Source organism: Anabrus simplex, chromosome 3 (genome assembly GCF_040414725.1).
Source record: "Anabrus simplex isolate iqAnaSimp1 chromosome 3, ASM4041472v1, whole genome shotgun sequence".
NCBI lineage: Eukaryota > Metazoa > Arthropoda > Insecta > Orthoptera > Tettigoniidae > Anabrus > Anabrus simplex.
In genome coordinates, this window is record NC_090267.1 from 46,012,630 (window position 1) to 46,025,610 (window position 12,981).

At 40.4% G+C, this 12,981-nt stretch overlaps 1 protein-coding gene across 1 annotated transcript in view; it reads right to left on the reverse strand.

Moving 5' to 3' along the window:
- LOC136866987 (nose resistant to fluoxetine protein 6) overlaps nucleotides 1–12,981 on the reverse strand; it is a 113,722-nt gene that overhangs the window by 6,925 nt on the left and 93,816 nt on the right. Inside the window, exon 12 of the mRNA XM_067144084.2 lies at nucleotides 190–295. Within this exon, the coding sequence (XP_067000185.2) occupies nucleotides 190–295 (106 nt within the window). The remainder of the gene's footprint in view (nucleotides 1–189; nucleotides 296–12,981) is intronic.

Consider the following 12,981-nt stretch of genomic DNA (forward strand, 5'->3'; position numbering starts at 1 on the left):
GTTTCACAAACTCATTTTCTGGTATATCTGAGAAAAAAACGGGTTTAATATTTCTCACGCCTGGTACGTAAATGAGAAACGATGGAAAACAATTTTCATGGCTGCTGCTGTTGGGGTTTGAACCCATGACATAGCCATGTTGCTCGGTATTAACCAGTGACCATTCTTGTGGAATAATGTGGAGCTTACCTTTTCTGAAGTATTTCTCAAGTAGAATCGCTGGCCATTCAAACATAAGGGATACAGCCAAGCCAATAACCATAGTAAGAGGCACGTCTGCCATGAACTTTGACACCTGCAAGGAAAAACATCAGAGCGGATTTTTATTTTATTTTTAGTTTTTAGATACACTATTTCTGAAGTAATCAATATTAACTAACTCTTAAAACTTTATCTTCAAGCAGGTGAAGGGACCAATGGGATGAGGAAGTAGTACAGGATAGAATTGGAAGCGATCATACAGAGGAATACCTCAAATGGACCAAGATTGTGACAGATTGCACAACGCGCGAATCAGAAGGAAGTGTCGTCAAACAACCTGCTAGGTGGAGGGAGCATTGCAGACATGGATATGGGACTGAAAGGAAGAGACCTATGTGGACGTCAGCGCTATTAGCTGCAGTTCTTGGAGGTCCGGGTTCGATTTCCGGTACCGCAAAAGAATTATCAATCAATCAATCAATCAATCAATCAATCAATGATTTGGATTTGGATTTATGGTTGTTGCCCAGGAGGCCTAGTCCCTATCAATTTTTACGTCTAGCTCGAGCGGTCGAGGAGAGAGGTCGTGTAGAGTAGTGCGTGCGGTGAACATGGTTGGCATCGAGCAGTACCGGGCCGCTGTTGGCAAATGGCAGGCGAAGCGGAAGAAGGAGAACAAGAATGGATTGGTGATAAGTAAGGACGGATTAAAAATGGGTGAAGCGGTGCTGGTAGCGGCAGTGATAGCGGTGCTACTGGTTATTGGGGGGGTGGAATTAAACCCAGGCCCGAATACCAGTGGAAAATATACTACAGAGGATTTGGCCGCACTCAGGGTGGTTGTGAGTGAAGTCATGCAAGAGAAATGCCAGTGGGAGAAAGTGCAGGAAATAAATGACATGATGGAGGAGCAGAGAAAGGAGATAGGCAACATGAAGAAATGGCTGGAAACGAGGACGGAGGAATCAAGCGGAAGAGTTGATAATAATGAGAAAGAAATCGAGTTATTGAGAGGGGAAGTGAAATATTTGAAAGAGGAGATGATGAGGATGAAGAAAGAAGGGGAGGAGTACAAGCAGGAGAGATGGAAGAAAGCCATATTTATATATGGAGTTGAGGAAGATGTGAGGGAGGACAAGATGGAACTGATGGACAAGGTGATCGAAATTATACGTGATTCAATGAAGATAAATTTCAGTAGTATTGACATAGACGATGTAGAGAGAATTGGTAAAACTAAAGGTCGGAGGCCAATTAGGGTAAAATTTTTATCTACCCTAATGGCAGAAATTGTGTTAGGTGACAGTAAGAATTTACAGGGACAGAAAATAAGGATGAAAAGAGACATGGGAAGAGAAGGAAGTGAAAATATGAGGATCTTGAATAGGCACCTGTGGAGAGCGAGGAACCAGGGGCTAAAGGCCCGAATAAGAGGTCTGAGGTTGGAGGTGACAAACGGGCGATGGGTTAGAGTACATTCAGTGACGAAGCTAAAGGAGATGGACGAAAACGAGAGGGTTGAGGGTGGTGAGATGACACGGCAAGATGGGAAGAAGAAAGAAGAAAAGAAGAGGAGGAGAGACGTGGCAGGAGAGGAGAGCATCTCAGAAGAGAATGGGCAGTGCAGCCGGGAGACAGAAGATCAAGATAGTGAAGTGGACGGTGGGAGTGAGCAGCAAGAAACTGGGAGAGTAGAGTGTAGTGCTGCAGTGAGCAAGAAAGGACAAGGGAAGGTGGATTCATAAGTCCAAAATAGTGAGGAGGTGAGTGGAGGTGTGCAGCAAGAATCGGTGAGAGCGGAGCGTAGTGGTGTAGTGAACAAGAAAGGATAAGAGGAGACAGATCGACAGGAAGGTAAAAAATTATGAGTAAAGCCAGAAGTAGGAGCTTAAAAGACATATGGGGAAAAGTACGTAAAGGGATGGAAGATACAGAGGGTATGGAACGGTATAGGTGGGTTAAAGAAGGAGGAATGGAGATGCGGGATGAGAGGACGATAACTACTAGAAGTAAGAATAGAGGGGGAGACCTAGAAGGGAGGGAGGGAAAGTTATAACTATATTGGAAAATAGGATGTGTGAATATTGAGGGACTAAGGAACAAATTAGGAAATAAGAAAGTTCGGGAAGTAATTGAAAGTTTTGATGTTGTGGCACTCTTGGAGACGTGGCTGGAAACAGGGAGGGAGATTTCATGGAAGGGGTTTGTGATAAAATATAAATATAGAAGAAAAGAGAGGAATAAGGGACGAGCACCAGGAGGGATGATAGTTCTAATTAGGGAAGAAATTAGTGAAAGAGTAGAGGATATAGAGACCGATATGTTGGAAACCATATGGTTGAAATTGAATATGGGAGGGGGTGAGGGAATGAGGAAGAAAATAAATCTAGCTTTTGTTTACTGCCATCCTAGTAATTCAGCATATGCAAATACATATTTTTTTGAAGAGTTATTGGTAGATATTGGTAGGATAAGGGGAATGTTTCCAGGTGAAGAGGATATGTTGTTATTCGGGGATTGGAACGCGAGAATAGGGGAACAGAGCCCAGTATATAATAGGGAGGATGGAATGTGTTTGTTGGAAAGTAGAAGGAGTGAGGACAAAATTACAAGTAGTTATGGAGAGAAGCTCCTAGAGATGTGTGCTGTGGGAAATTTGTATATTCTGAATGGGTGGATAGAGGGTGACAGGACGGGGAAATTGACATATGTTACTGAGAAGGGTGGTAGTGTGATAGATATGGTTTTAAGTTCGGAAGGTATGACTGAGGAGGTTGTAAGAATGGAAATAAGAGACTGGATTCAATCACACCATTTCCCGGTGAGGGTTATGCTGAAAAGGGGGAAGAGAAGTGTACAATGAAGGAAGATGATACAAGTGATAAACGAGGGAGTGGTTATAATAAGCATAAATGGACAGAGAAGGTGGGCCGGGATTGGAATAGGGTAGTAAAAGAGGAGTTACAACTTCTGAAATATGGGTGGGAAGGGGCGTTAGAAGAGAATAATACTGATAAAGCCTTGGAATTGCTGCTGCATCCAATAAAGATAATAGCGCAGTAGGCGAAAGCTAGAAAGGGAAATAAGAAAGAGGGAGAGGAATGGTTTAATAGGGAGTGTGAAGGAATGCGGAGGAAGGTGATGGACGCGTTAGGAGAATATGGAAGGAAAGGTGGGAGCCAAGAAAGGAAGTTTTTCTGTAGATTGAGGAAGGAGTATAAAAAGAAAATTTGTGAGTCAAAAAAGACGTGGTTAGAGGAACAAATGGAAACCATAAATAATGACTGCAAGACAAATAATTTTGAGAGAGTTTGGGACAAGATTAATAAAATTATTAAGGGTGGAAGGAATATAGAGAAAACGAGTATTGAGGAAGTGCAATGGGTCAGACACTTTGATGAATTACTAGGGAAAAAGGGGGATGAAAGATGGAGAGGTTCGGGAGAAGAAGTAATTTGGAGGAATAGGAGAGTGGCAATTTATGACCTGGATAAAGAAATCACAAGGGAGGAAATCCTGAGAGTAATAAGCAGAGCCAGAGGGAAGTCGGCCGGGGGGTGTAATGGTATAAATAACAAGTTTTGGAAGGAAATTAGCAAAAATGAGATAATGATAGAGTGCATGGTTAAACTATTCAATAAGATATTTGAGGGAGGTAATTACCCTAAGGAATGGGAAACAGGAATTATATGCCCTATATACAAGGGGAAGGGTAGTAGGAACAATGTGAACAGTTATAGAAGTATATCTCTGTTGGATTCTTTGAGTAAAATATATACTGGGGTGTTAGCGAACAGAATAAGCGGGTGGGCGGAAGAAAATGAAATTTTGACAGATTACCAAGGGGGATTTAGGAAAAAGAAAAGAACAGTGGATAATATAATGATAGTAAAGACTATTCTAGAAAAGTATAAGAATATGGCTAGAAGTACGGCTTATGTAGCAGCAATAGATTTTGAGAAAGCTTTTGACAAGGTGAATAGAGTGGCCCTATTAGAGAAATTAGGCCAGCTAGGGATTTCGGAGAAGATGTTGAGGGCAGTGGAAGGAATATATAGAGTTGTCAGGTTTTGTGTAAAATTGGGAGAAGAGAGACTGAGTGGACACTTAGAGTCCAAGGTGGGTTTAAAACAGGGATGCAAGTTATCGCCAATACTGTTTATTTTATTTATCAACGATATTTTAGAGGGGTTTGGGGCAGAAAATTGGGCTGTGCCGCTGATTAATGGTTTAGAGGTACCAGGACTGATATTTGCGGATGATGTGTTATTGATGACGATAACTTCAGGGGCGATGAATAGGGCCTTAGAGTCAGTGACTCTATTTGCGAGGAATTGGGGGTTGAGAATTAATGGAAACAAGTCTAAAATATTAGTAGTCCAGGTGGACAAAAGAAGAAAGATAGAAGGTAATTGGGTAATTCAGGGAGAAAGACTGGAACAGGTAAGGAAGTTGGAATATCTAGGAGTTATTTTAATGATAAAGGAACGTGGAATGACCAGATCAAAAGGGTGAAATATAGAGGATTGGCAGCCTTAGCCTCAGTCAGAAATTTGCTAGCCAAATACCCGGGGATCAGTTATAAAACACTGAGGCTAGTGTTGAGGTCGGTAATTTTTGGGAGGGTATTATACGGCGCAGAAGTTTGGGGGCTGGATGAGAAAAGAGAGGAACTAAGAAGGATTGTTAGTAGTTTTGCTAAGTTAGTAATGGGCTTACCGAGGTTTACAGCAAATGTAGGGGCGGAATTAATGTGTGGGGAGGATTTGTAATCAGAGGGTGTGAAAAGATTAGTTAGATACTGGATGAATTTAAAAAGACAGGAAGGTGGGAGGGTATTACAGGCAGCGTATGAACAGCAATGTAAGAGCATGTATAGGGGTGGATGGTTAGAAAAAATTAAGGGATATTTGGAGAGGATAGGATTAGGACACCTGTGGGGGGAGGTTTGGCCGAAGACAGAAGTGAGAGGGATGAAGATACTGGAAAGGAGAATTAGAGATATCCATAGGCAGAAATTATTGGGGGAAAGCAGACTAAGAAACTCGCTGACTGTTTTGACGAAAATAGAGGAGATAGCAGGGTTGAATATTAGATACGTTGATAGGTCAAAACGGTATGGGATGATGTGGTGGCTTTTAGGTTTACAAAGGAATACAGGGTGGATACAGGGGAGGGATAAGACAAGGTGTGTACTTTGCGGTGATGTGAATGATGATTTTCACTTGCTAAGAGACTGTGAGGTAACGAGGGAGATAAGACATGGATTACTGAGTGCCGAGCATCGGGAAATATTGGGAAGAGGGGATGAGAACGCAATCCTGAGATGGATTATTAAACAATGGGAAAAAGGGGGTGAATTGAACAGGTATTTATGTGCGACAAAAAAGGCCTGCGAGAGTAAAATTAAGGAGAGTGAGTTAGAGGGTGGGCAGGGGAATAGGGGGGTGGAATAGTTATGTATATAAGGGAAGGGGATAGTATGATAAAATTCTAATGGATTAGAGAATATAGGGGTCGAGTATTTAGTTATGTGGAGTTGGGTAATGATACGGGATTGCATGGTCTGTTTGTTTTAAAGTTGGCTGGAATGCAAGTGCTGAAATGCTGAGTGTTGTTGTTTGATTTATTGATTAGGTGTAGATCAGGAACAATAATGTGACGCAAGTACAGAGCACAATAAGGACACGGGATGAGCATGTTTGAACATTGAGTGAGTGACTGCTACAGCTAATGACTGCTAGAAGAATACTATATTATTATTATTATTATTATCCTTATTATTATTATTATTATTATTATTATTATTTATTATTTATTATTTATTATACTCTGCATGTGAACATGTATAGGGGCGAAGTCGCCTGTTATGTTCAATAAATGTATGTATGTATCAATTTTTAACCTAGTCTTTTCTTTTAAAAATGTCAAGGAACTTGGAAATTCATCATTTTTTCTTGATAATTTGTTCGAATACCTTACACCTCGTCCTATAAATAAATATTTGCCCTTATTAACCCTCTTGAATTCCACATTTTTCTTCATAATACCGACGGATATAAGAGTTAACATCGTAACATTTCCCCTGTTCAAACATCGTAACAACGGTTAAAATTTTATTTGTGCTATCATTCTTCTAGTAGCCGACGTTAAGATCTATTATTGCTGTCAACTTTTGGGGCGCAGGAGATATGATTTTTGAAAAAGGTGAACATTACTTAAGTAATGGGTTTGGTGGGATGGTCGTAACTCATTTCGGTTATCTTTGGACTTACGACGTTAATACTTGGAGCCATCGATATGATGTTTGCTGCTTAAAAGCTTCCCTCAGACTTATTCGCCTACTAAACTCATTCCACGCCATCACTCACCTGACAGATTGAAACATACCACATAGTCGAGCAATTCATCTCCTTGCTTCCCAAGTCTTTCCAGCCCAAAGTTTGTAACTTACCACTTTTGACGAAATCACCCTGAACAAATCGTGCTGCTTTCCTTAATTCTCGTATCCTGGTGTAGGACCCACACACTGGAGCCATACTCTAACTTGGGTCTTAGCAGAGATTTATACGCGCTCTCCTTTACATCCTTACTACAACCCCCAAATACTCTCAAAGCCAGTGGAGAGATCTGTAACCTTTCTTAACAACCTCGTTAATGTCATCATCCCAATGAAGATCATTCCTTATATTATCACCCAGGTACTTACAGCGATCCCCACGAGTTACTATCACCCCATCAACACAACATTTAAAACTGAGAGGACTTTTCCTCTTAGTGAAACATACAACTTGACTTTTCATTCCATTTCCATTCATATCATTGTCACATGGCCATCTCACAACATTGTCTTGGTTCCTCTGCAGTCACGTACAGTCCTCCAACTCATTTGCTGCTCTATAGAGCAGGGCCTCTCAGGGTGCGTGCACCAGTCCATTTTGCGGTGCAAGGTGCAAAAGACGACTTCGCTTGGTTGACCATAGTGCAGACCCCCACTCCTTGATTTGGAGCATTGGCGCTGTCTCTCTCTTTCCCCACGCCTTTCTCGCTCGCTTCGCTTGTCTCCCTCTTCCTCACTTGCTCTGTAGCGCTCCAAATTCGAGGTGAGTTGAGCCGAGCTTAGCCGAGTAGCCCAGAGACGAAGCGTTGGTCCGAGGCGAGCCGAGTGGGACCTATGCACAGAACCTCAGCGCCTCAGTTTGCACGCGTGAGGTTTTGGGCGTTTGAGAGGCCATGCTATAGAGTATAACATCATCCGCAAAACGCCTTATTTGCGATTCCAATTCTTTATTCATATCGTCATATAAGAAAATGTAAGGGTCCAATCATGTTGCCCTGCGGGACCCTCCTCCTAATCATTTCAGAATGGCATAAGGGCTGGCATGCGTTTAAAATGTTACATGCAGGGCTCACCTCCATTAAGGGTGTGTCTGAAAAGAGCTGCACCGCCTCGGGTTGAGAACACAAGTTTACGTTACTCACTCCTTTTTTAAATATTTTGTCCTCAAAATAATAATAATAATAACAATAATAATAAGAGTAAACAAAATGGAAACGATGTTTCATGTGACCAAAAATACATATAATAATTAATCTCTATCCTGGAACTTGAAATTAAGACATTATCAAACAGTGGCCCGGCCAGAAATTTTATATGCAGCAGAAACTTTTAAACTTACAACAAATTGGGGATCTAGAAAAATTGGAAAGTGTTGGAAGAAGAATTTTGTCAAAAATACTGGGACCTATCAGGCACAACAATGATGAATTTAAACTACGATCAAACAGAGAGTTGTATTTTAAAGTTGAAAAACTGCAACTGTAATGAGCAAAAGAAGGCTCCAGTTTTTGACAGATTTATAGAATGAATAACAATAGACTAACTACAGAAATCTTCAACTTATTGAACAGTTACAAATTCAAGCCAATGTGGCTCATTGAAATTGAAAAGGATTTGGAAAAGCTGGAATTATAATAGATACAATAGGAAACAGAACACGTTTCAGAGAAGTAACACGAAAGGCATGATTTCAGGAGAGAAAGAAATTAACAACTGTAAGAAAATGGACTCAAGAGGAAAAGGAACAACATTCTCAGAAAATAAACGAAGTTTGGAAACGAAGAAAGTTAGATGCAATGTTAAAACCAAAGTTGATTTATCGTTCCCCAAATAGGGTTTTTCGAATAATAATAATAGTAATAATAATAATAATATCAAGCGGTGACTGAGACTTCGTTTTCTTGTTAGCGTTGCACATAATCGATGTCATTCTGGCTGATATTTTAACGGAACGTAATAATAGCGTACACAAGATGGAAAGAGCATATCGTATCACAAAGAATTTTTATAACTAAAATGTCCATCTAAAAATCTTAAAATAAGGCACTACACTACATTGCTGAAACCGGAATGCCTATATGCAAGTGAATGTCTGGTACTAAACTATAGATTATATAAACTTGAGGTACTAGAAAGAGAATTAGGAGAAGATGTTAAGCCTTGTGAAAACAACAGAAGAATAGAAATTAAGATCTAATGTTGGGAATATAAAGGAACATAGAAAACGTAAAAGAAACACTAACAAAAAGGAGATTGCAACTTTTTGGACATATTTACGGAATACATGATTCCAGATTAACATAAAGGATTTTCAAGTACCCTTGCGACAAAAAGGCAACAACTTGTTGGATTCAAGAGGCAAAGAAAGATTTAGAAAGAAATAATACAAGAGAAGAAAAGAGTATGCAGAGAGAGATTTTTATAAAGATGGTAATATGTATGGAAGGATTCCAAGGTGGATTGAACAGGAAATCTGGTGCGAAGCGGTCCGAGGACAGAAAGAAACACCATAGTGAAAGAATGAAAAAAATATTGGAAGGAACGGAAGAGAAAACAACAAACTATGAAGAACTGAATTGAAATTGGCACGTGGTCCTTATCAGGCCTCATCGGAAAGAAGAAGATGAAATTATTATAAATATCCTGGGCTTTTGACGTGTCTCCCAGATGAGAATTCCTTCTGAAGACGCGGGGAAAAATTCATGGCGAAAGGTAAAGAATTTCAAATATTGTTTCCTTGACTCGGCAAAAGCCCGTAAAACTTTATTACCACGTCAATCTATTTTATTGTTAGGGGCTACAGAAGAAAGCTTAAATTGGTCTGGAGAGCTGCGTCACACCAGTTATCGATTAGTGACTGACACAACAACAATAACAACTGCAACAATGGTAAGTCGCATTTGACAAGGTCAGCGGTTGCAGAGTTGCGGTTCGGCCCACCGCTGCTCCGTGTTCCGAAGCTCTGCACTCCAAACTGACCAACCGAGCAGAAGAGGGATGACCACAGATTTCCGTGGCTCTACGCCTCTGTATTCCGGAGACGGAGAGAGGCTGGTCCCCACCGTTGGTTGTCCTGAGAATGCGTTTCAATTCTCCTGCACTAAGGCGAATGCTGCGACAGTTCTTAGTATAGGCCACGGCCGCGAAACCCCTCATTTTCTCCATACTGTATCCGTATCGGTCATACACAATATTAATTAAAAATTGATGTAGGCGGTGGAAACTTTTGTCAAGCTCCTTTGTCCGTATTGAAGTTGCATTAGGTTGCATCAGTTTGCACAACACCTCCGACTTGGTGGTGTAAACACGAGTCCGTCATAGCTGGAGAAATACCCAGAAAGAGAGCGAGCTATGAAAAATGACAAGGAAAGAAAATCAATACTAATAACTCCGCCCAGTAAAAATGGCCGAATCACGGTAATGCCAACGTGCAAGCTTGATGTGTATTGTAAGATTTCGAGATAATCATATTAATTGGTTAGGGAAACCTCGGCATGTCATATGTTTTTATAGTAGACATCATCAAAATTCTAATTGTTTATAAAATTTCAACGCATGGAAAATTACGCCACCAGCAGCGTACCCACGCCACTAAAAACGCAGACTCCGGACGGGGGATCCCCGAAAAGGCATCGTTTTAATATTAAATTTCAGATAAACCGCCGATCGATTTGTTTCTCGCACATAACAAAACTACTTAAAAGTCGGAGTCACACATTTGAGCGCATTGCCGATGTCACACAACTCGTAGAACCACTGATAGGCGAAATGTGGTGGGGACTGTTCGCCGCCTATTGTTCGTGTAGGGGTGAAATTATATAAGGGACCGTCATGTTGAGGAAGACATTACTTGGCGCGAAGCATCGGAGGCAGACATACGGTCAGCAGGTGTCCTGCCTTACCTCTATTCCGGAGTACTGTATACAATTTGCCAATACGCTGTGTGAAAAACTTTGCCCAAGTTAAAGATAAGGTTAAAGTACTGAAAGTATGTGAGAATTTTGATTAACCGGACAAGTATATCGCCAGAAATTCGACCGCGGGAACTGTGTTAAGGTTTCGAAAACTGTGTTAGTGAATGACGAAATTTAATCGAACGTCATTAGACTTGTTACAGTGAAGAAGAGGATCCTAGGGTTATGAAGGTGCTCAGCAGACCCAGAATAGGATTCGAAACTGTGATCCACGCCAGCGCCATGAGGGGTTATACAATGGCAGAGGGCCTTCCCAACGTCCGAACCATGGATTTTTCGACATGATGATAAGTAAATTAATATCTTTGTAATTTACGGGATTACTTCATGTAAATATGTAGATCACATAAGATAGCTTAGTAATTGTAAAATTCATGCATTTTAAATTAGGGAGAGACTTTTGAGTGATGTTCATATTGTTTTAAATACTATTCATGTAGATGGGAACGGAAATTCTGTAATATGGGATAAATTTCCGAGCCTACAATATGTTAATTTCAAGTAGAGCATGTGCATGACAGTGCTTTATATTGAGAGGGTAAAATATAGATTTGTTTTATTGATGATTCCGAACCGTAAAATGTACATTTTTATTTATATGGAACATTCAACGTATGTTGGTAATGCATGACTGTAGTGTCTTCAAAATGCCAGTATTGACATAATAATCATGGGTATAAAAAGGCACTCTGATTTTAAAGTAAATTTGCTTGAGTAGAATATAGAGATGGCTGTATTAATTTGTGTATTTGTGACAGGCCTGGACACGAACGGACTTCCTCGCAATTTAGGTAGAGTTTTCCTTACATGTCAAGAAGTATAGGATTTTCTTTAAATTTAGAATAATGTCATGGATACGTTTAGATCCATTTGAACATTTTTTAAGTTCAGATTTGTAGCAAAGCCATAGACTTACTTTTCTGTACGATCGACTAAATGTGAACCTGGGTATTCTATGTCTATGGATGTGACACTGAAAAGCTGAATAGTGGCTTGATGTGATTTAAAGAATTGTAAGCGGGCAATGAATTATTAAGCCAATGAAGCTTTTGAATATGATAAGAGGATATTGTTAAAATGATATATATTTATCACGATGTTTTCTCCGGGAGACTGTCGTCTCGCTTTGAGTTTGTTTGAAATGAATGATCTCCGGCCAGCCATTACAAGGTATGGCTCTGCGGTGAGTGATTTGTGCTTTAAAAGGGTGCGCCCATCCCCTCGTTGCAAGGGATTCTGCCAAGAGTATTGTTCAAGCCTGTCCACCAAGACTGCAAGCTAAAGGTTCACAAATATACGATCGTATTTATAAAATTTCCTTTTAATGCGTTAATGATTATTTCTGTAAAGAAATTGAGTAACTGGAACGCCAGTATTGTATTGTTTGTTGATCTTATAAATAATTGAGATAGGGATTACAGAGACCCATTTGCCGGTGGCATCCTGGAGACCACCGTTGCGAAGTCCAAGGCAGACCCTGGATTTTCGTCACACACAGGTTTTTTTTTGTTCCTCGAAATACAGCCAGTTGCATGTATTTTTTTTGGTTATATTTCTGTTTGTAGTGTGCATACATATTTTTTTTTGTTGAATATGTTCTTTGAGGGTTATTTCATGTTTGATATTGAATGACAGAACGGGTTTCGTCCCGTGAATTGTCATCGGATTCATTGCGATGTGGGTTCGATTCCGCATCCGACATCAGCTTCATTTTATGGTTGATTGTGATAATGTCTAATAACGTTAGCTTATTATTTTTGTTTATTAATTAGGAATGGAGTTAATTAGTTAGGCGACCACTCAAACTTCTCTCCGATTTTAGCGTAGACAGTGCGATTCTTCTAATAATGAAGAAAGCATTAAATGAGAACCGTCGTGTTTACAAAGATATTCCTGTAATTAAAAACATTTTAAATGTATTCTAAACCGACTTTCAACCTATTTGATCCGAACCCACAACCTCCCGATTTCGCGTCGATTGCTCTACCAATTGAGCTATGGTGACCCAGGCCATCTTTGTTCTGTTGGAAAGGATCTGAGCCACAGGTCTGGTACCACTACCATCACACTGTAGAGTGCGTTCAAGTTGCCCGTTGAGGGCCAAGTCAATGAATATTGAATTTTCACGGCCGCATTGTAATCGAAACCGACTTTCAACCTATTAGGTCGTGTTACGTACATTTAGTACGTGTTGAAGAGATATTAAGTACAGAACAAAAATGGCCAACCAGACACCAGTGGGATCCGAACCCACAACCGACCGACGGAGGAAGTGCAGTTGATGCTTGCACGGTCGAAAGAGCTTTTGTTTACCCATCAGTTTGAAGTTTACTTTTCTCCGCTTTCTAGATGAGGTGGCATTTGACTCTAGACTGAAAAGGTCTTATACCATCGAACGCCTTGGCGTATGGTGTTGTATGGCGGCAGCCCGGTCTTGGGGGCAATGATGCTATCGTATAGTTCTAT